Here is a 27,969-nt window from a genome sequence, read left to right as displayed (position 1 = left end):
TTTTATATATCGAAGACAAGTTGTGGGAAAACGTGCAATGTGACGTTTATTAGGGCGGAGTCCCATTTACATTTCTTTCTTTCTTTATTTTTTTAGAGTGTCCCTACACAGTGATTTAGGGAAAAGTGACGCCCTTCTTCGCATGTGCCCTCGAGAAAAAGAAGAAAAAAAACTAGTATAGAATCAGATGCTGTTGTAGTTCTGGATAGTGAGAGCAGCAGAGGTCTTGATATAGGATCAGCACAGGACGCGTCGCGGCAGGATGTACGATATATTTTTATAAATTAGAACATCTACGGAAATGTAACCACATTGTGAATTATATCATGCGAGAAGCACAAGGTTCCAGGAGGAATACTTTAATCTAAGCGCAGGATCTACTAATCTGAAACATAGCCTACTTTTGGAAAAGGTGAGTTAATGTAGTTGGACAAACGTGGAATCAGTTATGGTGGAATTCATTATTCGACGTGGTTGCAAATAGCGGTGCAATAATGATTGAATCCGTTGCTGTTCAAGGATATATTTATATGACTATGGATTTTTTCCCAAGGCATAACAGAAGCATTCGTACCTCAACAAACAGATTTAGGGGGCGTTTAGAACGAACTTGTGAATGCTCTAAAAAACGCAGTACAACGCATTGAACCGAACGCAGGTACCCAGAGAAGTGTTTTAACATGTGAAGATACGTTTTTACCTTTTATTTTGTCTAAAAAGCTGAAGAATAGTGAGACGCGTTGCAACGGCCAAAAGACGCCAGTTTAGCGTATGTTTACAAAGAAAAACATATGGGAAACAGCCCGGACGTTCGCCACAACCCGTTCGATGTGAACAGCCCCTTACTGTTAAAGCTGTTTAGATTGAAACACGTTTGTTTAAGTTAGTAGTTGAACTGTCACGACGAACAATAAGTTCTCCGTCTCACTCTTTCTCTTTCAGGAAATCATATCAAACACACAGCACTTATGTCAACTTTCTAATTATGCATTTTGACTTTGGAGAATGTCTCTGTTACTTACGCCTCGGTTCCCTGAGAGGAAGGGAACGAGACGTTGCGTTTATTAAACATGGGAGTGCCTTTTTACACGACCTAGTGGAAACCTCTGTACAATAACGCCAATATTCTATGTAATACTGGCTATTCTGTTTGAGCCCCGAAGCTGTCCGCTATAAAAGCAAGTGCCATTTTCTCCGAATTTCTGACTGAGAACAAGGAGCGCATTGCTTGAACCGCAAGAACTCTTGAGTCTTGTAGTGTGGCTAGTATTTGCAATGTCTTGTTGCCTTCGTCCCAAGGAACCAAGATTATGTACGTAACTGAGACGTTTCCTTATGACTCAGTGACATTGCATTTAATAATGCATATGGAGAGCAGAATCCCATCAAGCCGCAACATGACACCGCAGTCTCGTGGGACATGGACTAGCATGAGTATGCCACAGTGAGTGACCCTCTTGTTGGGCTTGGAGATGGACATTCCTTTCGTGCATGCTCCATAGCATACAAAGAGCTTATCAGATAGTCTGAACTGGCATGTACGCTCAACGTATGCATGTAGCAACCACACAGGGCATAACAAATCCGAATTAAATGGAGGAGGGAATAAGGCCTTTGAAAGATCAGGGCCGAACTCCAGACATTAATTGTCAATTGATAGTGCATGCAGGTCAACGACCCGTTTTACTGAGGCCAGAGCCAGCAGTGTTGCAGTCTTAACGGAGAACGCTCGACGGAAGTCCAAAGGCTCAACGGGGGTGGCTCGACGGGGGGGTTGTGCTGCGAGAGCCTTTGGACTTTAGGACTAAAGTTAAGTCCCATGTCGGGACTGAAGGCAGACGAGGTGGGTTTAATCAGCTTACTTGACTCTTTTAAGGAACTATAAGATTAAACCATGCTTGCCTAGTGGTGCTGGCTTTTTCCCTGAATACATGACATTTGCTTATCTACGGTATTGAGAAAAAAATGCTACAGAACGGAGAATCTGACATGCGCGTTCGCATCTCCTTTCCTTCTAGACTGTCTGTCAGACTTGTCAATTTGCGCCACACACACACATGCAGCAGATGTCAGAGAGAAGCGAGGCGAGGGGGTCTGACATGAGTGTGTGTGTGAGTTAAAGCAGTGTTTCTCAACTGGTCTATTCGGACTGGGTCGCGGACAGCAGGGAAATAACAATGCCATGGTAACTTCTCCCATTGAAGATATTTCGGTGGCCGCCCAAGTGATCGACTATTTAGGACTGCCGAGGCAGATTTAATGATAATCTCGCAAACAGCTAAAGACTTCTCATCTGCACTTTCGCGAGTGTAACAAGCTCGCGCTAGAGAACGCCCTTCTCTCTGCCGCGCGCGTTCAACAACTGGGCTTCCCTCGATATTGCGGAGTGCAGACATCAAAACTGTAACCAATTTCAATTCTAGCGAGACTTTTCTAGTTTAAAGTGTTACGGAGATTGTCAATTCGAACCGCTCAAACAGTAGCAGCCCTGACATGCCAAACAGCACTGAGGAGGAAAAGAGCAACACTGCTATGCGCCAAAAAATAAATAAATAAAATATTACACACCATCACCTTTACAAATTTGTTTCAAGATTTTACATGAGTAAAAGTAACTTTATATTTTAACAAAATGTTATAGTTTCATATTAAATAATCTAAAGGTAAAATCTATTAGACCTCATTTTACATCAACAGTGGCAGTTGTAGTTAAAGTTTCAAGATGTGTTTCAGCTAGTATTTATTTTTCATAAATACATTAATTTATTATTATTATTATTATTATAGCACACTGACCTAACCATGGTAATGAGGAGACTTTCCTTCTGTGTAATATGTGTATTAATATTTAAGATTAGGTAACAAATGGGATAATAATGGGCCCATATAAGTAAATATGCTCTTAAATTTTTAAAAGGGGGAGAGACAACTTCCTGTAGATTTTGACATCAACAACAAAAATAATGTCACTTGAGGCTTGTCCTTGTACTGGAAAACCATGAACAAAACTATATAACATAAATGGAAATGCAACCCAGGATACATTAAATACAGGTTATGTTTAATCTATGGCAGGTCGACACTTGAATTCCAATGTAAAATCTGTCCTGAAGCAAAACCAGTTGAGAAGCATTGAGTTAAAGTTACAGACAGAAGCAGTCTGGCCTCGCTGTTGCGCACCTACAGTATATCAACTGTTAATAATAATAGGACATTACTTTAAAAGCTCACACAGCTGATGTTATTTTTCATTTAGTAGTTCATTTTAACATGTAAACTAACATGCTTTAGTTATATTACATGTTATAGTTGCATGCTATTTTTTATCATGTTTATAATTGTAGCACTCTTTAAATGATGGAGGACAGGAAACAGGTCTTCGGGGCACGGTAAGATTTTAATTCTCTTTTTTTTAATGACAGTATTTGCAATCATGTAGAACACAGCAGGGACTTCAAACGCTGAGTTTGTTGTTCCGTCTTCCCCTCCTCTGTGGCTGCTGGCTTTTTAAACCGCTCTCCTCACTCTACTGCAATTAGAGACAGGTGTTAGACATAATTTAGCCCAGGTGTGAGCGCCTACCGCTTCTCTCTCGGACGGGCGCTTGACCACGCCCGCTGCCACATACCCCCACCGCCCGACTCAGGCCGGGCGTCATCCGCCTGCCTACCACTCCCCCATTTCTGGAGAGGAAGTCGGCGGCAGCCATCTGCACCCCGGTCTGTGGACCACCTTGAACTTAAAAGGCTGGAGGGCCAGATACCAACGGGTGATCCGGGCGTTAGTATCCTTCATGCGGTGGAGCCACTGCAGTGGGGCATGATCCGAGCAGAGGGTGAAGGCCCGCCCCAGCAGGTAGTACCGGAGGGTGAGGACCGCCCACTTGATGGCCAGACACTCCTTCTCCACGGTGCTGTACTTAGTCTCCCTTAAGGAGAGCTTCCGGCTGATGTACAGCACCGGGCTCCTCTCCCTCCACCAGCTGCGAGAGTACGCCCCCAGCCCTCTGTCTGAAGCGTCCGTCTGTAATAAAAAGGGAGAGAGAAGTCAGGTGCATGCAAAAGCGGCCCCCACAAAGTGCAGCTTTAATCTGCGTGAACGCCTGTTGGCACTGCTCTGACCATTGGACCGGATCTGGAGCCCCTTTTTAGTGAGGTCAGTCAGCGGGCTGGTGACGTCCGAATAATTAGGCACAAATCTTCTGTAATAGCCAGCCAGCCCCAGGAACTGCCTCACCCCCTTTTTGGTCTTAGGTCTAGGGCAAGTCGCAATCGCCACGGTCTTGTCAATTTGGGGACGCAGCTGGCCATGACCCAAGTGGAACCCCAGATACCGTACCTCCACACGCCCAACCGCAAGCACTTCTTGGGGTTTGCTGTGAGCCCGCCGCCGCAGCGATCTCAGGGCGGCCCTCAGATGTTGCATGTGCCGCTGCCAATCATTGCTATAAATGATAATGTCATCTAAATAGGCAGCGGCGACGCTGTGTGCGGTCTGAGGATCCGATCCATGAGTCGCTGAAACGTGGCTGGTGCCCCAAACAAACCGAAAGGAAGCGTCACAAATTGGTGTAATCCAAACGGCGTGGTGAAGGCGGTTTTCTCACGGGACATTGGTGTCAAGGGGATCTGCCAATAACCCTTTGTTAAATCCAAGGTCGAATAAAATCGAGCAGTACCTAACCGATCGAGCAGTTCATCAACACGGGGCATTGGGTACGCGTCAAATTTAGACACAGCGTTGACTTTTCTGTAATCCACACAGAATCGAACAGACCCATCACTCTTGGGGACAAGAACAACCGGGCTGGACCAATCACTGTGGGATTCCTCTATTACGCCCATATCCAGCATGGCCTTTAATTCTTCCCGGACTATTTTCTTTCTATGTTCGGTAGGCGATAGAGCGGCAACGCACCACCGCGCCCGGCTCGGTCTCGATGTGGTGCTGTATGAGGTTTGTAGCGGCCCGGTAGAGGGAGAATACATCTGCAAATTCCCTTTGTAATTCGAAACCTCTGTGAGCTGCCGCGGTGAGAGTTGGTCCCCACAAGTAACCGGAGTGTCGAGATTGTAATTTTTATTTATCTCCGGTCCGAGCTCCGCCCTCTCCGAACTACCGTGGCTAACGTCACAGAGGCCGCCTCCTCCCTCCACAATTTCAGGAGGTTGAGGTGATAAATTTGACGCACGCCCTCTATCGGCACGTTTAACCTCATAATCGAGATCCCCACTCGTCGTGGTGACCTCAAAGGGTCCTTGCCACCTGGCGAGTAATTTAGAGCTTGATGTTGGGAGTAATACGAGTACCTTATCTCCGGTGCAAATTCCTTAGCCGAGCACCCCTGTCATACAGCCGGCGTTGGCGTTCTTGAGCTTGGAGCAAATTTTCCTGTGTTAGCCGCCCCAGTGTGTGGAGTTTTGCTCTAAGATCAAGAACGAACTGAATTTCATTTTTACTATTAGAAGGTCCCTCCTCCCATGCTTCGCGGATGACGCCAAGGACACCGCGGGCGTCGCCCGTACAGCAGCTCAAACGGGAGAACCCGGTGGAGGCTTGCGGACCTCTCGTACTGCAAATAACAGGGGTCTAGCCACTTATCCCAATTCCTAGCGTCATCGTGGTACGAATTTACTGAATCATGTTCTTGAGCGTTTTATTAAATCGTTCCACTAGGCCATCTGTCTGAGGATGGTAAACGCTAGTGCTGAATCGATTTGATGCCCAAGAGCTCGTAAAGTTCAGCGCAGTGTCCGTGACATAAAAGTCGTGCCTTGATCGGTGAGGATTTCCTTGGGAATCCCCACCGGGAGATTATCTTGAAGAGTGCCCCTGCAACACTACGTGCGGAGATGTTGCTCAGAGGCACTGCTTCCGGATATCGCGTCGCGTAATCCACTAGGACTAACATGAAGCGATGTCCGCGTGCTGACCGTTCTAATGGCCCGACGAGGTCCATTCCAATTCTTTCGAAGGGGACCTCGATTAACGGTAGAGGGCGCAATGGCGCTTTTGGGGTGGCCGGTGGGTTTACCAACTGACATTCACGCACGCCGCACACCACCTGCGGACGTCACCGCCAATGCCCGGCCAATAGAAACGGGCTATTAGACGGAGAAGTGTTTTCCGTTCCCCTAGGTGACCGGCCATGGGATTATGGTGAGCCGCCTGGAAAACCATTTCCGGCGGCTCCGTGGAATCAATAATTGGGTTACTTCCTCCTTTGTTTGGGCGTCCTGCGTCACCCTGTATAACCGATCTTTAATAAGTGAAAAATACGGTATGAAACGGCGACACCCGGCCGGAGATGTTGACCATCGATTACTCGCTTGGTCAAAGGCGTGCTTAAGGGTTTCATCCCGCGACTGCTCCAAGGGGAAGTCCCCTCCGAGAATTCCCGGAGAGGAGGAGCGCCCACCTCGCCCCTTCCCACGTCACTCGGAGCAGCAGAGGACGGCCCTGGCTCCGCCTCCCGCCAAAGCATCGCACATCACACACCCCTTCACTTTCACGCAGGACCCATCCGCACAAACTCCCTCCAATAACTTTCTAAAATTCGGCCAATCCGTACCCAAAATTAGCGGATGGGTGAGGCGGAACTAACCGCTGCCTCTACACTATGTTTTTCTCCCCTGAATTTGATCGCCAGAGTCACCACGGCATATTTGTGAACATCCCGTGCACACACCTTACCCTCACCAGTTTAGCTGAGCCCAAAGCCCGGGTTGAACCAAGCGTTGGTGGATGGTGGTCTGGTTACAGCCGGTATCCAACAAAGCTTGGTATGTACCCCCTGGATTCTTACCGAATCTGCACGCTCCAGCCCGATCGGGGCAGCCTGCGGAACATCGGAGACCCGCACCACTGCCCCTATTTCCATCAGCGGACACTGATCCCGGAAGTGGTCCGGGTCTCCGCACCTCCAGCAGACCGGCCCAGGCGCTGCGGCCGCACCCGTGCTGGCGGGTGCCCCCACCTGAGGAGGAGAGCGGCTGAAGGATGGGGAAGGGCTTGGCGGGTGTTCCCAAGGCCGGGAGCTGGGCGCAAACGCTCAGCGCCTGCGGGGGCAGGAACGGACCCTGGGGAGAGAGCAGAGCGAGAGGGAAGAGGGGAGGGAAAAAAACAGGGGAAGACACAGGGGAAGGGGAGACAGACAGAGAAGGCTCATCCGCCCTGGGAATCGCCGCCATGTGGTCCTCCAGCGAGTTGGACGGCTTCCTCCAGCGACGCCGGGCGGTGGCACTGGACCCACTCGGCCGTCTTCCGGGCAGACGCTGAACAAACTGCTCCAGTACCACCTGGTCGATTAGTTCCTCGACGCCGCGGTCCCGCGCGAGCAGCCACCTCCGACAGGCATCACGGAGCCGCTGAGCTGAACGCAAACGGGCGGTCGGACTTATCGAGCTTCAGGGCCCGGAAGAGCTGGCGACTTTCCTCCGGGCTCCGACCAACCCGTTGCAGGATGGCTTTCCTCAGGTCGTGGTAGGCCAGGAGGCTTGTTGCCGGCAGTTGTTGGGCCGCGAGTTGTGCTTCCCGGACAGAAGAGGGACTAGACGGGCTGCCCACTGGTCTTGGGGCCACCCCCAAATTTCCGCCGTGCGTTCGAATAGGTCGACAAACGCTTCTGGGTCATCTGCCGACCCATCTTCTGCAACGCGGGTGGGGGCAACGTGGCGCGGGTGTCCGGGGTCGCGGCTGCGGCTGGAGCGGCCTCCTGGCTGAGGAGGCTCCGGATGGCAAGCCGGTCCTCTGCTTGAGCCCGCATGATCTCAAAGAAGCGACGGTCCTGGTCTTGCCGGAGCTCAAGCAGGGATTGTTGGTGGCTCTGATGGAGTGTGGCGAGGGACTGGAGGACTTCCGCCAGCTGGGAGGACTCTACGGGGCGATTCTGTTCCATCCTTTGACGGCAGGTGTTTCCTAATAACGATCCCGGGTTTCGGCACCAGTGTAGCACTCTTTAAATGATGGAGGACAGGAAACAGGTCTTCGGGGCACGGTAAGATTTTAATTCTCTTTTTTTTAATGACAGTATTTGCAATCATGTAGAACACAGCAGGGACTTCAAACGCTGAGTTTGTTGTTCCGTCTTCCCCTCCTCTGTGGCTGCTGGCTTTTTAAACCGCTCTCCTCACTCTACTGCAATTAGAGACAGGTGTTAGACATAATTTAGCCCAGGTGTGAGCGCCCTTACCGCTTTTCTCTCTCGGACGGGCGCTTGACCACGCCCCCGCTGCCACAATAATTCTGTTAGCTTTCTTATTTTTTCTATTTATTTTATTTTCAAAAGGAAGACTTTTTTTTACACATACTTCAATAAAATAAATGGTTTCAAGTTTCAATTATAATTAAGTGTTTGCTCAAAAATAAATAAATAACCCTTCTGTTTTCACTGATAATAGTAATTGTGTAATACCAATTGTGTAAATGTTGTGAACTTCGGGCAGGAATGGGGCAGATTTGCGGAAGGCATCCGCTTGACAACGTCTGAACCATTTTTCATTTTTCAATCATTTTTATAATGTATTGTTTAACAAGAAAAGTGCAGAAGTTATTACTGAAATATGACATTGAATATACAACTTTTTATATTGTATAATATTTACAATGGTGGAGAAAAAATGCAACAAAAACAATGCTAGTTCCTAGATAAAAAAAATAACATAATTTGAAATTCCAATTGCAGTCCATCTCAGTCAAACCAGAAGATCTGTAACAGAGAGGAGGTGTGTGTGTGGACAAAGGACTACTGAACAGAAACTCTTCTTGAATGTCCATGTTTTTCACATGCCTCGCATATGTTAACAGCTGTGTGCAGCTTGCTACATAAGTGGATTCGTTGATCTGGAGGGCAAAAAATGGGCTGTGCCTGATGCTGTCAAAAACTTGCCCTTTCACATCCTGTCCCATGTCAGAGATGCGCCGACCCACTGTGTTGTCAGAGAGTGGAATAGAATCAAGCTTAGAAGCCGCTGCCTCTCCTACCATCAAGGAACACATATCTTTGGCTGCCTGCAGATTCAATGTCTTTCCGATGTTATGTGCTTTTTCCGCCTTGGCAATATGTAGCGCAATGTGATATTGAGCTTCAGTGGCCTTTACATTTAATTTGACAAATTCTCCGACAACTTTTTTTTTTCTGACTTTGAAAAGCTTGAAGTTTTCTTTGGAAAAACTCAGGAGGTTTTCCCGCTACCTCAGCATGCTTGGTGTCAAGGTGTCTGCAGAGTTTAGCAGGTTGCATACTGTCATTACTTAAAATCTCCTGACAAACGACACAGAAAGGTTGTGGTGCATCATCTGATCCTGTCAATGTAAATCCTAAACTAAAATACTGCTCATCGTATCGTCGTCTTTTGGGTTTGACCCCTGAAACTGAAGGATTTTAATTCTGGTCTCTGAAACCGCTCCATTGTAATCACAGACTAATACGTCACGTCTGCTTTATTGGCGGGATTGACAATTATCAAGAATCTTCACAAAAATTCTTGATATATATATATAGATATAGATATAGAGATATATATATATATATATATATATATATATATATATATATATATATATATATATATATATATATATATATATTTATTTATTTTTGCCTATTATTTTCAGAAATTTTAAAATAATATTTTAAATATAATATAATATTTAAACTCAATATATATATATATATATATATATATATATATATATATATATATATATATACACTCACCTAAAGGATTATTAGGAACACCTGTTCAATTTCTCATTAATGCAATTATCTAATCAACCAATCACATGGCAGATGCTTCAATGCATTTAGGGGTGTGGTCCTGGTCAAGACAATCTCCTGAACTCCAAACTGAATGTCAGAATGGGAAAGAAAGGTGATTTAAGCAATTTTGAGCGTGACATGGTTGTTGGTGCCAGGCGGGCGGTCTGAGTATTTCACAATCTGCTCAGTTACTGGGATTTTCACGCACAACCATTTCTAGGGTTTACAAAGAATGGTGTGAAAAGGGAAAAACATCCAGTATGCGGCAGTCCTGTGGGCTGAAAATGCCTTGTTGATGCTAGAGGTCAGAGGAGAATGGGCTGACTGATTCAAGCTGATAGAAGAGCAACTTTGCCTGAAATAACCACTCGTTACAACCGAGGTATGCAGCAAAGCATTTGTGAAGCCACAACACGCACAACCTTGAGGCGGATGGGCTACAACAGCAGAAGACCCCACCGGGTACCACTCATCTCCACTACAAATAGGAAAAAGAGGCTACAATTTGCAAAAGCTCACCAAAATTGGACAGTTGAAGACTGGAAAAATGCTGCCTGGTCTGATGAGTCTCGATTTCTGTTGAGACATTCAGATGGTCGAGTCAGAATTTGGCGTAAACAGAATGAGAACATGGATCCATCATGCCTTGTTACCACTGTGCAGGCTGGTGGTGGTGGTGTAATGGTGTGGGGGATGTTTTCTTGGCACACTTTAGGCCCCTTAGTGCCAATTGGGCATCGTTTAAATGCCACGGCCTACCTGAGCATTGTTTCTGACCATGTCCATGCCTTTATGGCCACCATGTACCCATCCTCTGATGGCTACTTCCAGCAGGATAATGCACCATGTCACAAAGCTCGAATCATTTCAAATTGGTTTCTTGAACATGACAATGAGTTCACTGTACTAAAATGGCCCCCACAGTCACTAGATCTCAACCCAATAGAGCATCTTTGGGATGTGGTGGAACAGGAGCTTCGTGCCCTGGATGTGCATCCCACAAATCTCCATCAACTGCAAGATGCTATCCTATCAATATGGGCCAACATTTCTAAAGAATGCTTTCAGCACCTTGTTGAATCAATGCCACGTAGAATTAAGGCAGTTCTGAAGGCGAAAGGGGTCAAACACAGTATTAGTATGGTGTTCCTAATAATCCTTTAGGTGAGTGTATATATATATATATATATATATATATATATATATATATATATATATATATATATATATATATATGCATATTAATTATTTAATAATTTTTTTTACCACTCTGTAACTCCCCTGACATGATCTAGCACCCCCAAGGGGAGGCGCGCCCCACACTTTGAAAACCCCTGATCTAAAACAAATGACCTGATTTGGAACTTTTTCTATTACTCATAATGTTTTCTGTTAACAGATTTCATATTTGTGTATATATTTTCGTCTTCACACAGACTTTACCATGGACACTGTCCTTTTCATCTGTATCTTGTTCATCAATGCTGGGGCCATACAAACAGTGCAAGGTTTGTGGTTTTTATATACTGTATATACGGTCATCTTGCACTAACCCAAAGTCTCCAAAGAGCTTGTTGTACTAGAATGTAGCTAAACAATAACAGGATGTTTTCACTGCTCCACCTTGTTTGAATAATGAGGGAAAAATGCATTGATTGCTGTGAGAAACACTGCAGGAGCTCCTTGGCTTTCTGGAAATGCTCAGAGAGCCCAGTCCGGACGTCCACAAGGGTTTGCATTCAACCTTAATGGCCTTTCAGCATGTTCTCTATACTTATTTACATAAAAAGTGGACACATTTGTTTTACCCCCTTCAATATAAGCATATTGTATTTAACTTTTAGTGCCAAAATCCACTACAAACAGGTTGCCTTTTATATAAGAAATAAAATGCATTTCAATAAAAGGACTCATGATGTAGGCTTCAAAGAATCTGTAGATAAACCTGTTAAGATATGTTCCCCTTCTGTCACTCACTCGACATTGTGTCGAATGAAGTGACACAAGGGGTCTTCCTGGGATGCCAAACATAACTCTGAACCTGAGAAAAGGCCAATGTCAAGTTGGCAGACAGAATTAGCTTTGCCCTGCCCCAGACATACGGGTATAAAGGGAAGCGGGGCAGCGAGTGCCAGTTAGAATTTTTCTTCGGAGCCGAACGGTTGTGCAACAGCAAGCTGAAGTTCACAACTGTTTCACTCACCTCTGTCAGCGAGAAGCATTGCTGTTGGATTTACGGCGCATTTCCAGCTGATGTTCTCGCTCTCTGCATGCTGTGCAGTCTACGCACCTGGCTTTTCACTAGTGCTTTTCACTGTTAAAAGAGAGTTCTCCTCCTAAAAGAGTTTTGATTTCTCTAAAAGAGTTTGAGTTTTCCACTCACAAAAGAGCAATACACAGCGGCATTGAATGACCTTTACAGGACGCGTCTTTTTCAAGATGCCTTTCCGCCCCGGTTTTGTTCCTGTCCTCCAAGACCAACGGCCATAGACGCTGCCTTATGTGCCTGGGCAGCGATCACACTGAGGCGGCGTTCGTGGATGGTTCATGTACTCATTGCGAGAACATGACCATGGCAGCGTTGCGGTCGTGGCTCTCCTTCCTCAAGGTGAATGCCACTTCAGCCGTCCCCCTCGTCTTCCTGGACTTAGATGATGACATCGCCGCTGCATCGGAGAGTGTCCAGACATCTGACGCAGAAGTCTCGACTGGGCTCCCGCCTTCGGGCCAGCTCACCCAGTCTGAGGCTGATGCGCAGATGGCCGACATGCTTGCCCGGGCTGCCTTGAGCGTGGGCTTGGACTGGAACCCTCCGTCCTCCCCACAGCCTTCGTGGCTTGACGACTGTGCCCCTCCGGGGCGGTTCACAGGTACACGGAAGTCCCCCAGGTGGATAGGGTGGTTGCGATCCACCTGTGTCCCGAGAATGCTGCCACCTGGCGGGACCGCCGGTTCTCCCCTCCAGAGCCTGTAGGATGACGTCATCATTGACCTCCAAAGCCTACAGCGCCACCGGACAGGCCGACTCCGCCCTGCATGCCATGGCTCTCCTGCAGGTCCATCAAGCCAAGGCACTTAAAGATATGCACCTGGGTAGTTCCGACCCCGACGTACTGCAGGAACTGCGCTCTGCCACCGACCTCGCTCTCAGAGCCACGAAGGTCACAGCGCAGGTACTCGGGTGGGCGATGGCCACCCTCATGGTCCAGGAGCGCCACCTCTGAGTGAACATGGTCGAGATGCGCGACGTTGACAAGTCACGATTTCTCAATGCCCCTGTCTCCCAGCTCGACCTCTTTGGCTGACTTCGCCCAGCAGTTCTCAGCGGTGAAGAAGCAGACGGAGGCGAGTTCTCACATCATGCCGTGGTGCCACCCAACCAGCATGCCCCGCCTGCTCGCCGAGTGCGTCCCCCTGCAACCGAACAACAGACAGCTCCGCCTCAACCTGGGCCCAGCTCTCAGCCCCAGCGTCGAGCACCTCGCAGGCAGCGTACGCCCCCCGTCTCCAGGACCCCTTACAGGACCAGGAAAGCTCTGAAGCACTCCTGAGACGGGCGACCCAGGCAGTCAGATGTTTGCTCCGGAGCTGGTACCAAGACCACTTCATCCTCCGGTGGAGGGCTGGGAGGAGAATCCTTGTTTTCATTACTTTCATTTGCCGCAACGCCTTCGGACTGAGGTACCCACATTCTCAATAAAAGATCAATTTCCTCCAGCTGGTGCGTGCCGTTCTCACAGCACCCTGGCCCCAAAACTCTACAGTCCCGGCCCTGGCAGGCCAGCGCTGACGAGTTACAAAGATGCCTCTCTAGGACCTCTTCCTCAGTCTGTAACCCGCCCCCTGCCGGGTGCGCGGAGCAAGGTAAGTGCTTTGAGCCTTTTCTCAGCACCCAAGCCTCGGGACGCTCTTCTAACTCCCGATGTGCTATTACCTGCTCCCCGTGCGTGGCGAGAAAGCCAGCGCCTTACGAGCAGAGATCACGACCTTGCTCCTCAAGGATGCGATCCCTCCAGCCGAGATGGAGAAGGGTTTCTACAGCTCTTCATCATACCCAAAAAAAGCGGCAGGTTGTGACCAATGTTGGACCTGCGAGTTCTCAACCGGGCCTTACACAGACTCCCGTTCAAAATGCTCACGCAGAAACAGATTCTTACCTGCGTTCGACAGCTAGATTGGTTCGCGGCGGTAGACCTAAAGGACGCATACTTCCACGTCTCCATTCTGCCTCGACACTGACCCTTCTTACGGTTCGCGTTCGACGGCCAGGCATATCGGTACAAGGTCCTCCCTTTCACGTCCAGACCCACTACAAGTCACAGGTGCTCTGTACTGGGGTCGGGCTCCACGGGCTTAGTTCCCTTTTCAGGCAAACTCCCCTTGATTTATTTCCCGCGGTACGGTCCCCCTGTCAGTGGACCCGTGTTTCCCCTGTCGCCATGCTTGTAGAGTCCCCCCTCATTAGGCTGGACCTACCACCACGCCATTTCCCACGTACGGCTTCACAACCCTCATGGTGTATTTGCCACATGTAACCTCCCCCTAGACTGGGCAGGATGTGGCCTCCGCAGGGTCTTTTCCCCCTAAAAGAATAGGACCAGGAAAGACCGCCTTCCCTGACGCATTTCATAGCGTTAAGATAGCCCCAGCCACTTCACGTCCTATGTGAGAGACATAGTGAGAGAGAAGGCCGCGGCTGCCAGGCTTGCTCCCATGCTAGTCATGTAGCTCCTGTCCCACCCCTCAGGGGTGCGGGGAACCTAAGGTCTGTATGTGACATCTCTTTGGGGGCGTTGGTCAGGGTTACGTGCAGTCGACACAGTTGCCTCTAGCATGCAGTAGCCTGCTTGCACCTGTCTCGACAGTTCACGTAACACGGTCAGTGAGTGGCATTTTTATATGGGACCCCTTGTGTCACTTCATTCGACACAATGTCGAGTGAGTGACAGAAGGGGAACGTCATGGTTACTGTTGTAACCTACGTTCCCCGAGGGAAGGAACGAGACGTTGTGTCCCTCCTGCCACAGCAGACCTACCACTGTAAACGGCCGTACCTTATTTTCGGCTTCTCATGGCAAAATCCTTCCCTTTATACCCGTATGTCTGGGGCGGGGCATGCAAATTCTGTCTGCCAACTTGACATCTGCCTTTTCTCAAGTTCAGAGGTGCGTCCCAGGAAGACCCCTTGTGTCACTTCATTCGACACAACGTCTCGTTCCTTCCCTCGGGGAACGGAGGTTACAACAGTAAACATGACATTCTCCACGTAGTTAAGAAATCTGTTACTAAACAAAAAGCAGATTCCTTTCAGAAGAGATGTGCACTGCACAATGCAAATTTCTTTCATCCTTCACCCTGTGACATTCCAATTCTTCACAAGCCCATTCCCAAATGCTTTCATTTCTAAATAAGTGCTTTTAGCATTTGTTTTCTAACAGAGAGAAAGTGGGTTGCAGTAAGTGGGAGGGAGTCCATGTTGCTGTGAAATCGATGTTTTGATTCACTACATTAATGTGCAAGTGTGCTATACATCAGTTTCTATGGGAACAAATTTCAGTGGAAGTACATCTCTGATTCATATCCTTAATAAGGTAGTTCATTATTAGTTTACGAACAACTATTTCAGTCCTAAAAAAAATTACCAATTTGTTTCATTTTTAATGTATATATATATATATATATTTATTTTTTCTTTAATTGAGTAATTTGTTAAATGCAATGTTATACAAAGTGCAAACCTAAATTAAACTCACAAACATGAGAGAACATTATTGCAGATATTTTACATAAGCTATTTTTGCTCTTATGTAAGTTATTTAGTATGTTACTAAATGGTAATTGGGAAAATCAAAAACTCAAAAAGACATGCACAAACAATCCCAGATCATAAACCAAGCTAGTGTTGCATGCTTCCTCCAAATATCATTACCATGGCTCTTAATGATCATTTCTCTGTAATCTTTATCTATTTTTTTCCGGAATGAGAGAATTGGAGACAATGGAGAATTAGCTTAAAAACACCTTCCACAAATTCCAGTGTCCATTATCTGACCAGACTGAAAGTGTAAGATCTACAGTATAGTTGCCAATGAATAAAACTTCTGTGGGTCTTACACAGCAAACCACATTGATGAATCTTATCAATGGGAACTATGTTTACATTTGCTGTTTGTTCAAATAATCAATTACACTTTTATTAGTATTGCTGTCTAAAATGCTAACTGATTAGATCAAGGGAGCGCCGTTCAAAGAGACTGAATGTAGTAACCACATACTGCCACTCAAGTGCTTCTACATGTGAAAAATGCCTGCACACATTTCCAGGAAAACACAGCTGACAGCCTCACAGCTATGGCTCAACTGGGATTTATGTTACATCCTGTTAGTCCTAAGGTTGTTTAAACCAAAGGGCATTCACAGAATTTGTTTGACTTTTTTAGAATATTATAATAGCTGCCAAAGATTTGGTTATTATCAGCTGTGCCTGAATAGCATAGATGAATCTGTATTTATTGTCATTTATGAATTGTTACAAAGTATTAGAACATAGAACTGCAATATTCAGTTTAGACAAATTTAGACAAATTAATATATTTCATATAATGCAGCACTCATTGGGTTACCAATCTTCTATTATCCTGCTAACTGGATTCTTTCTCTTTGCCTTGCTGTAAATGTAGTATAAATGTGAAATGGAACATGTATTAATTTAGTCTAATTAAAAACTTGACATTCCTGTTATTTTTTTCTGGTCCATCAGACTTCTTGGAAAAAAAACCCTTAAAGCAAGTATGCTCAATATCAGCAAGATTGTCAGTATTTTTTTCTTTCTTGCAGGCCACACTACCGTTCTGCCTCACCTGACTGGCTGCTTTTCTCGAGAACTAATTACTTTTCATTGCCAGTGGGAGCCTGGATCTCTCCAGAATCTCACAGAACCTGGAGATTTAAGACTTTTCTACATGTTAGAAAAGTAAATACTGTAGGAACACAAACACAAAATTAAAGACACTGCATGATTAGTCTTATTTGATAACACAATTCTCTTGCACCTGTAAGCAAAGATAATTCTGAGAAACAGATTTCTGCTCTAGGCCATAACTAGGACATTTTGCTTGGCAGAAATCAAAGCAGTGTAAAAAAGAGCTTAGTGCTTGGACAGACAAATGATCCTCTGTGTTCATTATTAGCAATGTTCTCCCTTCCCTGCAGGGATTCCAGGAAAAGCGAGAGAAAATGGAGTGAATGTCCAAATTATAGCTCGTCGAGGAAAAACGAGTGTTACTTCAATTCCAGCAATACCATTATATGGTACCCTTATGGGATCCAACTACGTTCACGCTCTCTTGATATTGTGTACGATGAAATGTCCTTCAATGTGGAAGACATTGGTAAGATATGTTGTAAACAAACTCTAACTATCTGACTTTCTTGGCATGATTTCAAGCACAGGTCAACTACACAATGACACGCTAATAACCATAAACATTCACACCAGGCTTATTTCCTTATCACAGATAAATAAATTACTGTTTTGATGTCATATAGGCTGCAGAATATTTGCCTTGACAGGCAAGCCAGTTATAACTGTTTACTCATTGCTGTTCATTATTTTCTTAGTGTTTCCAGACCCACCTGTGGGACTCAACTGGACTCTTTTGAGTATGGGCTCATCTGGGATAATCTGTGATGTGGTTGTGAGCTGGGAGCCACCCCCCTCTGCAGCAGAGAATGTGAAGACAGGATGGATATTGTTGGTGTATCAGACACAGTACAGAGAAAAGGGTTCAGAACAGTGGAACTCAGTGAGTCTCATGCAATGTTTTCAAAAAAACTGTGCCATACCAGTCTTAAAGGAATAGTTCACCTAAAAATTTTAATTCTCTCATCATTTACTCACCCTCATGCCATCTCTGAAGATTTTTAGAAGTATATCTCAGCTCTGTTTGTCCTCACAATGCAAGTGAACAGTGACCCGAAATCAGAAGGTCTAAAAAGGACATAAAGGCAGCATTTAAAGGAGACCTATTATACCCCTTTTTACAAGATGTAATATAATTTCAAGTGTCCTCAGAATGTGTCTGTGAAGTTTCAGTTCAAAATACCCCACAGATCATTTATTATACCATGTTGTAAATGCTTATTTTTTTTGGTTGGAATCAAAAACAAGCTGTTTTCATGTGTGTCTATTTAAATGCAAATGAGCTGCTGCTCCCCGCCCCCGACATAGCTCTGGTCTCCGTGAAAACAATCAGAGACAATGGTAACTTTAGCTGCATTAGCCGTGGAATCAGCTAACAAGCACATTCGGAAAGGCGATGGGTGGAGTCCGTACCAGTCATGTTTTTGATTAATAGAAATATAAGAAAGAGGAGTGAGTGGACTTTTAACATTGTTGGGTGGTTGAGTACACACACTGCCGACTCACATTTATGTACAAACACCATGTAAATGTGAATTTGGCATAATAGGTCCTATTTAAGTAATCCAAAGTCTACAGTTTTTAAATCCATATCTTCTGAAACTATATGATAGGTGTGGGTGAGAAACTTACTGTTACTCTTGATTAACGAGGCAGACGAGGAGATGCGGATCCAAACGCAGTTGAACTTTATTTGAATGACTAAACAGGGCAAAACACAAAGTAACAACCCACGATGGGGAAAAGAAACATAAACTGGGTAAGCAGATCAAGGTAGACATGAACTGGGAACACGAAAGGGAAAGACACACCAGGTTTAACATCAAACGACGATCGACAAAGACAGAACAAAGACACGGGGTATAAATACACAAACATGGGATAGGTGGCCAATGAAAGAACAGAACTCAAACAAGATAACAAGGTGATTAACAGAAACCAAAGGCAAATTAACAAGGGCAAGTGTAAACAATGAACAGTGAACACGAACGCTAACAAGGACTATGGAATTACATAAGGGACTAAAGTGAAAACTAAGAAGTGCAAAAGTGACAAGATGGAAAACAAGAGGGCAACAGTGAAACGAGACAGGGTGGACTATGGAGTTAAATAAGGGACTAAAGTGAAAACTAAGAAGTGCAAAAGTGACAAGATGGAAAACAAGAGGGCAACAGTGAGACAAGACAGGGTAATCGTTACATAGCCCCCTTAAGGATCGGATACCAGACGATCCAAAACAACAAAAAAAACACAAAAGACAAAAAGACCCACAAAGAAAAAACAAAATGAGGGCACCAGGGGCAAACACACAGAGACAGTTCACGGGGGTACAAGGGGCACTGCGACAGTCCACGGGGGCCATTAGGCAGTCCAGGGAGGTGGAGAGGGTAGACAGGTAGACCATGGAGGCCGAGAGGGCAGGCAAGCAGTCTATGGGGGTGTGTCAAGGGACCAGGGTCAGGTGGCCTGGTGGACATCCACTGGGTAGGGACTGGGTCAGGAGGCCAGGAGAGAGGACTCAGGACGGGAACAGGGGCAGGAGGCCTGGGTGGAGGCCACAGGACGGGAACAGGGTCAGAAGCCCTGGGAGGAGGCCACAAGACAGGGACCGGGTCAGGAGGCCTGGGAGGAGGCCACAGGATAGAGGCCGGCTTCGGTGGCCTGGGAGGTGGTCGTGGGCCAATGGCCGGTTCAGGGGACCTGGGAGATGACCACAGGGCAAGGGCTGGTTCAGGGAACCTGGGAGGTGTGGCCACTGGGGGAGCTGGTGGAGCCGCGTGAGGCAGAGCCAAGGAGGACCTCTGAGGCGGGGCAGTCGAAGACTTGGGTGGCGGCGCCGCAGGAGGCATAGGCAGGGCCGCAGGAGACCCTGGGGGCGGAGCAGTAGAAGGCTTGGGAGGCGGCGCCGTGGAAGGCTCGGGAGACGGAGCCGAGGGAGGCTCGGGAGGTGGAGCCGGGGGAGGCGATGGCGTAGAAGGCTCAGAAGGTGGAGCTGAGGGAGGCTCAGGAGGCGGAGCCGAAGGAGGTTCTAGAGGCGGAGGCCTGGAAGGCTCTGGAGGTGGAGCCGAGGGAGGTGGCGCCGTAGGATGCTCTAGAGGCAGAGCCCTAGAAGGCTCTGGAGGCTCTGGAGGCGGAGCCGTAGGAGGCTCGGGGGGCGAAGCCCTGGAAAGCTCAGGAGGCGGAGCAGAGGGAGGCTCTGGAGGCTCAGGAGGCGGAGCTGAGGGCGGTGGCGCCGTAGGCAGTTCTTGAGGCGGAGGCCTGGAAGGCTCTGGGGACGGAGCTGAGGAAGGCACAGGAGACGGAGCCAAGGAAGGCTCAGGAGACGGAGCCGCAGGAGGCTCTGGAGGCGGAGCCGTAGGAGGCTCTGGAGGAGGCTCGGAAGGCAGAGCCGTGGATGGCTCGAGAGGCTTGAAGGGTGGAGCCCTGGGAAGCTCGAGGGGCTTGAGAGGCAGAGCCCTGGAAGGCTCGAGAGGCTTGAGAGGCGGAGCCCTGGAAGGCTCGAGAGGCTTGAGGGGCGGTGCCCTGGAAGGCTCGAGAGGCTTGAGGGGCGGAGCCCTGGAAGGCTTGAGAGGCTTGAGGGGCGGAGCCATGGTAGGCTCGAGAGGCGGAGCCCTGGAAGGCTCGAGAGGCTTGAGGGGTGGAGCCCTGGAAGGCTCGAGAGGCTTGAGGGGCGGAGCCCTGGGAGGCTCGAGAGGCTTGAGGGGCGGAGCCCTGGGAGGCTCGAGAGGCTTGAGGGGCGGAGCCCTGGGAGGCTCGAGAGGCGGAGCCCTGGGAGGCTCGAGAGGCTTGAGGGGCGGAGCCCTGGGAGGCTCGAGAGGCTTGAGAGGCGGAGCCCTGGGAGGCTCGAGAGGCGGAGCCCTGGAAGGCTCGAGAGGCTTGAGAGGCGGAGCCCCGGAAGGCTCGAGAGGCTTAAGAAGTGGAGCTCTGGGAAGCTCGGAGGGCGGAGCTCTGGAAAGCTCGGGAGGCTTGAGAGGCAGAGCCCTGGAAGACTCGAGAGACTTGAGAGGCGGAGCCCTAGGAGGCTCGAGAGGCTTAAGAGGTGGAGCTCTGGGAAGCTCGGAGGGCGGAGCTCTGGAAAGCTCGGGAGGCTTGAGAGACGGAGCCCTGGAAGGCTCGAGAGGCTTGAGAGGTGGAGCTCTGGAAAGCTCGGGAGGCGGAGCTCTGGAAAGCTCGGGAAACTCGGAAGGCGGAGCTCCAGAAAGCTCGGGAAACTCGGAAGGCGGAGCTCTGGAAAGCTCGGGAAACTTGGAAGCCGGAGCCCTGGAAAGCTCGGAAGGCGGAGCTCTGGAAAGCTCGGAAGGCGGAGCTCTGGAAAGCTCGGAAGGCGGAGCTCTGGAAAGCTCGGGAAACTCGGAAGGCGGAGCTCTGGAAAGCTCGGGAGGAGGAGCCCTGGAAGACTCGAGAGACTTGAGAGACTTGGGAGGCGGAACCCTAGGGGGCTCGAGAGGCGCTGGCTCTTGGACGGTCACGGCCATTGGCACTGGCACTGGCTCTTGGATGGTCATGGCTACTGGCACTGGCTCTTGGACGGTCAAGGCTTCTGGCACTGGCTCTTGGACGGTCACGGCTACTGGCACTGGCTCTTGGACGGTCACGGCTACTGGCACTGGCTCTTGCACGGTCGTGGCTTTGGGCACTGGCTCTTGGACGGTCATGGCTACTGGCACTGGCTCTTGGACGGTCGAGGCCACAGGGGCTGGCTCAGGGACGGTCGAGGCTACAGGCGCTGGCTCAGGGACGGTCGAGGCTACAGGCGCTGGCTCAGGGACGGTCGAGGCTACAGGCGCTGGCTCAGGGACGGTCGAGGCTTGCGGCACTGGCTCATTGACGGTTGAGGCTAGCGGCACTGGCTCACTGACGTCTGAGGCTACAGGCTCTGGCTGGGTTACCGTGGTTGACGAGGATTCGGGCTCGCTCACGGTGACATGCGTGGGCTCTAGCTCGCTCACCGTGACATGCGTGGGCTCTAGCTCGCTCACCGTGGCAGGCGCGGGCCGGGAGGTGGAAGCCCGTCTTCTCTCCCTCCTCCGAGCAGACGCAGTGGGCCGTTGTCGTGGAAGGCAACTGGCGTGGGGACGGGCTCGCTGACAGGTGGGGCTGGCGTGACAGGAAGCGCCAAGGACGACTGGGGAGTCACCACAGTGGGGAGAGAGGTGGAATCCTCCTCGGCGAAGACCACGGTGTAGGGTGAGCCGCAGACCAGTAAGGTCGCCTCCAGGAAGTCGTGGAGAGTCCACCCAAGCGTTGCCGGCGGTAGACGCTCCCTGAGCGAACCGTGTAACGTGTCCCTGAAGAAAACCACCAGGGCTGAGTCCGGAAGTCCGTGAACTTCGCCAGCCGAGGAAGTCGCTGATGTGGTCTTCAACAGGGCGGCCTTCTTGTCTAAGGTTGAGCAACCGGCAGTTGGCCCGTATAACTGCTGGATCCATGGGTGGTCGATCGTTCTGTTACGCTTGATTAACGAGGCAGACGAGGAGATGCGGATCCAAACGCAGTTGAACTTTATTTGAATGACTAAACAGGGCAAAACACAAAGTAACAACCCACGATGGGGAAAAGAAACATAAACTGGGTAAGCAGATCAAGGTAGACATGAACTGGGAACTCGAAAGGGAAAGACACACCAGGTTTAACATCAAACGACGATCGACAAAGACAGAACAAAGACACGGGTATAAATACACAAACATGGGATAGGTGGCCAATGAAAGAACAGAACTCAAACAAGATAACAAGGTGATTAACAGAAACCAAAGGCAAATTAACAAGGGCAGGTGTAAACAATGAACAGTGAACACGAACGCTAACAAGGACTATGGAATTACATAAGGGACTAAAGTGAAAACTAAGAAGTGCAAAAGTGACAACAATGGTAAACAAGAGGGCAACAGTGAAACGAGACAGGGTGGACTATGGAGTTAAATAAGGGACTAAAGTGAAAACTAAGAAGTGCAAAAGTGACAAGATGGAAAACAAGAGGGCAACAGTGAGACAAGACAGGGTAATCGTTACACTTACTTTATGTCCTTTTTGGACCTTCTGTGTTCTGGCAACCATTCATTTGCATTGTGAGGACAAACAGAGCTGAGATGTTCTTCTAAAAACCTTTGTTTGTGTTCTGCAGAAGAAAGTCATACACATCTGGGATGGCAATAAATGATGAGAACATTTTCCATTTTGGGATCCCTTTAAGTCTCCAAATGTATTATTTACATATCAGTGCATCCATACTCTATTCTCTGCAAGTTAGGAACAGACGCTAAGTCAGATGTGCTTCTTATGGAGCTCTTTTTAAGCTTTATATCAAGTAATTGCTGAGAAAGCTTATGAGCCATTAGATTTGATTCACCAGAGCAAAGTCTAATTACAGTATCTTCAAGGTTGGAGTGTTATGCTCCCCATGATGTACTTTAATCTTGTTAATCTCTCTACAGCTAGAGAATGGTAAAGAAACACTTGCGTATCTCTACGGTCTGCGCAGCAACACTGAATATGAGGTCAGAGTGAGATCGAAAATGAGAGGCTACAAATTTGGTGACTTCAGTGACTCCATCTTCTTACTCATTCCTGACAAAGGTCTGATTTAAGATGACATCTACCAGTCTGTGGGTTTTAGAATGAAATTAATTGATTTGTTCAGTGATGTTTTGAATGTCCTATTTCAATTTCAGAATCAAGAGTTCCCATTACAGCTGTTCTTATCTTTGCTGCTGTTGGTATTGGGATTATCTTGATGCTTGTTGTAGTTTCATGTCAACAAAAGTAAGTATCAACTCTCTTATATCTACCCGATTATACAGTCTGCCAGCACAAATGTTTTTGGAATGTATCAAAACACAGTACAGTGCAATAGTCTTTTGCACATTAGATTTTTCACAAAAACATTTGTCTTAAGATGGTTAATTTATATTTGTTCCTATATTTATACTTTATATTTTACATATGCTTTAGAATGCTAAAAGGAAATATCAATTTTAGATGTCCATACATTCCTTTTGCAAATAGAATAGAAGTAGAACAAGGAGTCCTGCAACAACAGGTATCAGGGCCATTTCTGACCATTCTAGTGCCCCAGGCGAGATTCCTGTTGGCACCCCTGTTGGGGGTTGTTATTGGCATGCATGGTGGTGGCCTCCTCTTTGGTGCCCCGCAGCAGGTTCGCCTATGCTTAGAAACGGCCCTGGTAGGTACTATATGGCTCTCACAGAGTCCGCATCTCAACATCAGTCTCTTACCAAGACACAAGATTGTTCTATGAAGTTCATTTATAAATAAAAAGTATTCATGGCAATATTTTTGAAATCCTATAAAACTTTACCGAACTTTTGCACAGTACTGTATTTAGAATAAATAAACTATATTAGCACTGCACAATTAAGCAAAAAGAAATAAATATAAATAATCAAGATTATAATTATGTCTGCCACAATTAACAAATCATGAAAAGTGCCAATTACAGAATTCCCTTTAGGAATGATCCAGTCGTGCCCAGATTTTTTTATTTACAATGTTTTGAAACATTGAGCATTGTAACAAATCAAAGAAATGCCAGTTGTGTGAGTGCATGTTCTTACACCGATTATACTTAAAAGCCGAGAATGTGTGTGGTCATGTAAATGCATTAAATGGTGTTCCTTTATTGGTATACGGTCATAAATGGTGTTAGAATAAGATTGATGCATAGATTTTTCTGCCGTTCTTATCAACATATGCAATGGGCACACGTGCTGTATGCATGCCTCTTCACAGTTTGACATCAAAAGCGGAGACTAACATGATTATTTCAAATGACTTGTAAACTGATTTCTTCAATAAACTGATTTTTTGGAGTAGTCAGCTTATTGGTGTGCAGGTAAACTGGCTCAGTGAATGCTGTGAAATATCTGTACAATATCTGACTTTTATTTTGTTATTATCCGTGCTGATGCTGTTGTAAAATCTATTACATTTTATGAAATGGATTTTAACATGTGAAAATATATTTCTCTAAGCAATGTGATTAAAATATAAAGGAAAATAATCGATATTTGTGCTTTTTTTGTGGTGTAATTAAAATCTTTTACCTGACTAAAACAGCAAAGCTTTGACTTCAATGTGATTAATTCTAGACTAATGGTGATTTTACTTCCACCTGTCCCTGGACCAAAAATCAAAGGGATTGACCCAATGCTTTTACAGGTATTTCACCACACACCTGTTTTTTGTACTTCTATTGTAAGTGTTTCTTTCTTTTCTATAAATGAAAGCTTTTCTATCCATTTGTTCCTACACAGAAAGGCAAACTGAGTAAATTCACATCAATCTTAGGCACCCACACAGGCTTGCGTCCGGAACTGTATAGCAATGATCCATGGGTCGAGTTTATAGAGGTGGACATTGAGGAACCACACGAGTGTCAGGAGGAGCTCCTAATTGCCAACTCTCCGGTCACTGACTCCCCGCAAATGTCAAGTGGTTTCAGGGATGATGACTCTGGTCGGGCTAGCTGTTGTGACCCAGACCTGTCAGATCATGATCAAACAGAGCTTCATCACTTTTCAGTCAGTGAACATGATGGTTTCCTCCCTCTGTCTCGTGCTCCTTCTGGTACACCACAGCCTGTGGCTATCGTTCCACAAGACATGACCTGGACTAACAACCTATACTCACAGGTCAGTGACGTTACGCAGCGTGGTGCAGTAATACTCTCTCCCGAGGACCAAGGAATACTTTGCAACACCACCTGTCATAATGAGGCTCTTAAAGATAATGAGAACAATAAGAGGAAAGAACTCCAGCGGTTGGTGGTGTTCCCTGGTGAAAGAGACTACACCTCTGTGCTTGTTGCCAGTGTAATCAGTGCCCAACACAGCCAACCTACAACAGACTATTCTACCTTCACAGAACAAAGTCAAGAACAACACAGTGCATTCAGAGAACTTAAAAACATGAGCACTGAAACAGTCACTTCACCTCTGTCCACAGCATTTCCCATTCTTGCAAAGCCTACCAGTCCCGAGTACACCATGGTGGATGGGGTGGATTGGAAAAACAGTCTCCTCTTGAAACCAAATACACAAATAGCCCCACAAGCAAAAGCAGTGCTAAAGACTTGGCCCACTCCTGAAGGATACTTGACTCCTGAGTTACTAGATAACCTTAACTAAAAGTGGAGTTTCTCAGAATGTGTCACAGATTAGGAATATGTTTGCTCATTGTGAGATATCTGACACGGTTAGTCAACACCCTACACGATGTGTGATCCATGAGGGCGTGTCAAATAGTAGCTTGAAACAATGCCAGTTGGGCCTCTCAAATGGACAAGAAAATGACACAAATCTCTTGGCAAGCTAATAAATGGTTATATATGGCTTGGAGTACATTTTATTCTCCTGATGCTGCTTCCATAATAACATGCACATTGTTTACTGTTTTAAAACGATAACAGTTTAGATTTCATGCAGCCACTTAAGAGATATGCCTAAAAGCTTCATTGGTATGATTTGGCTTCTTATATTAACCATAATATGGAATTATATAATCTATACCATTGGAAAATATGTTTCCCTCGAACTAACCATTATGTCTGTGTAAAAGTCAAAATGCTGTCAAATAAATACTGTCATCTTCTTATCATGACAAGCCATGACCACTTAGTGATGTGTTTGCGCCATGGTTCATTGTTGTGTAACATACATTGTATGAAATGGGACGTTATAAGCTATAATGTGTCTTTATAATGTACAAGACTTTTCTAAATAAACGGCAGCGATGAACTCTGAAATACTTGGTTTGTACTCTATGTCCTGCCACAACGCAGTACAGAAAAACAGCCTTTGGGCAAAAAGCTTTTTCAGTTAGAGTAGTGGGGTTGTGGAATTCCCTACCTACAAACATTCGAAGCCTCAATAGCTTCTTAATTTTTAAAAATAAGCTTAAGTACTGGCTACTATCACAACAGATCTGCAACCACTAATGATTGTGTTGTACATTATCTGTTTTATATTATGGTTTTAAATTTTATATTCTGTACATGTATGTATTGTGATGTTTTATGTGGGGTATATGTAATGTATGTTATTTTATTTGTTTACCTGCCCAGGGACAGCAGATGTAAACTAGCTATTAGCTAATTCTGGTGCAATTACTTTTAATTGTGCATTGTCCCTGTAAAAATAAACAATAAAATGAAAAAAATAAATAAATAAAAAATGAAATGAAAACTCCCATTATTAGATCGTTTACCACAGCGCGGCCACACGTCTTAACAGAGATCACGTGCTTACATTTTCGAAGAAAAGTCCTGTCAGTTCATTCAACGTTTAATCTGGTCACCCCTCCACCCACCGGCTCCTTTCCAGGTGTTGGTATTTGAAACAAACATACCGTAATAAATTATATACGTTGTTATTACTTTTTTCTTCTTCTTGAAAGTCAAGTTTAAACCTCGCTTATTTTATCACTTGTTGCCCAGTTAGACATTAGCCAACATGAAAAAGCTCACTGCAGTAGACTTGGATAAAATAATTAAAGATTTCATCCAACTGGAGCATGTAAGGACTTTAAATGTATACTTCAGATATTAAGAATATTAAGAAATAGGCCCTCTGAGGACCGTAGTGTTGTTATGGTCTACGAGCGCGCTAATGTTGAGGTAATTTACTGATTTGTGTTGAAGAAAATAACGGCGATGAAAGGGGAAAATAACGCTCTTGAAATAAAACTAGACGAGACCAGCAGACTTCTAAAACTCGCCCAGAACAAGGAGAAGCAGTTAACTGAAGGTGAGACACAAATATGAGGTAAAATTTATTTATAAAAGATATTGACTTCAGTTTATGTTTTGAATGACAGACTTTTTTGAATGTTTTGCTGCCCTCTAGCGGTGTATTGTAGGACTGAGTGAGATGTTTTAGGTGTTTTAAGGACAGGAACAGTTCACCTAAAAATTTAAATTCTCTCATTTACTCACATCATGCCATTCTAGATGTGTGTGACTTTCTTTCTTCTGTAGAACACAAACAAGGATTTACAGAAGAACATCTCAGCTCTGTAAGTCACTTGCATTGAATGGTGACAAAAACTTTGAAGCTCCAAAATGCATATAAAGGCAGGGTAAAATTAATCCATATAACTCCAGTGGTTTAATCCATGTCTTCAAAAGTTATATGATAAATGTGGATTAGAAACAGATAAATATTTTATTCCTTTTTTTACTATAAATCTCCACCTTTGACCAGCCTTTACCAGTAGGTGGTGATACGCAAGACGAATGCGAATTCCCCCAAAAATGTGGAATTGAAAGTGG

At 46.3% G+C, this 27,969-nt stretch overlaps 1 protein-coding gene across 4 annotated transcripts; it reads left to right on the top strand.

The window, feature by feature from the left end:
* The first annotated feature begins 136 nt into the window (after positions 1–136).
* LOC127624656 (growth hormone receptor-like) lies at positions 137–26,456 on the top strand. Of its 4 annotated transcripts, none has more exons than XM_052099473.1 (9): positions 137–412; positions 11,197–11,268; positions 16,598–16,733; positions 16,973–17,151; positions 17,381–17,565; positions 23,117–23,258; positions 23,354–23,444; positions 24,791–24,860; positions 24,956–26,456. In XM_052099473.1, the coding sequence occupies exons 2-9, from the start codon at positions 11,205–11,207 to the stop codon at positions 25,826–25,828; spliced, it is 1,740 nt and encodes a 579-aa protein (XP_051955433.1). In that variant the 5' UTR covers positions 137–412; positions 11,197–11,204; the 3' UTR covers positions 25,829–26,456. The 4 variants fall into 4 exon arrangements, with proteins under 4 accessions (XP_051955433.1, XP_051955436.1, XP_051955435.1 ...); XM_052099476.1 differs by lacking the exon at positions 137–412 and adding an exon at positions 1,800–1,843; XM_052099475.1 differs by lacking the exon at positions 137–412 and adding an exon at positions 3,331–3,389.
* Positions 26,457–27,969: the final 1,513 nt, after the last annotated feature.

Source organism: Xyrauchen texanus, chromosome 31 (genome assembly GCF_025860055.1).
Source record: "Xyrauchen texanus isolate HMW12.3.18 chromosome 31, RBS_HiC_50CHRs, whole genome shotgun sequence".
Lineage (NCBI taxonomy): Eukaryota > Metazoa > Chordata > Actinopteri > Cypriniformes > Catostomidae > Xyrauchen > Xyrauchen texanus.
The sequence above is the reverse complement of the archived record's forward strand: the minus strand, read 5'-3'. Positions and strand labels throughout refer to the sequence as shown.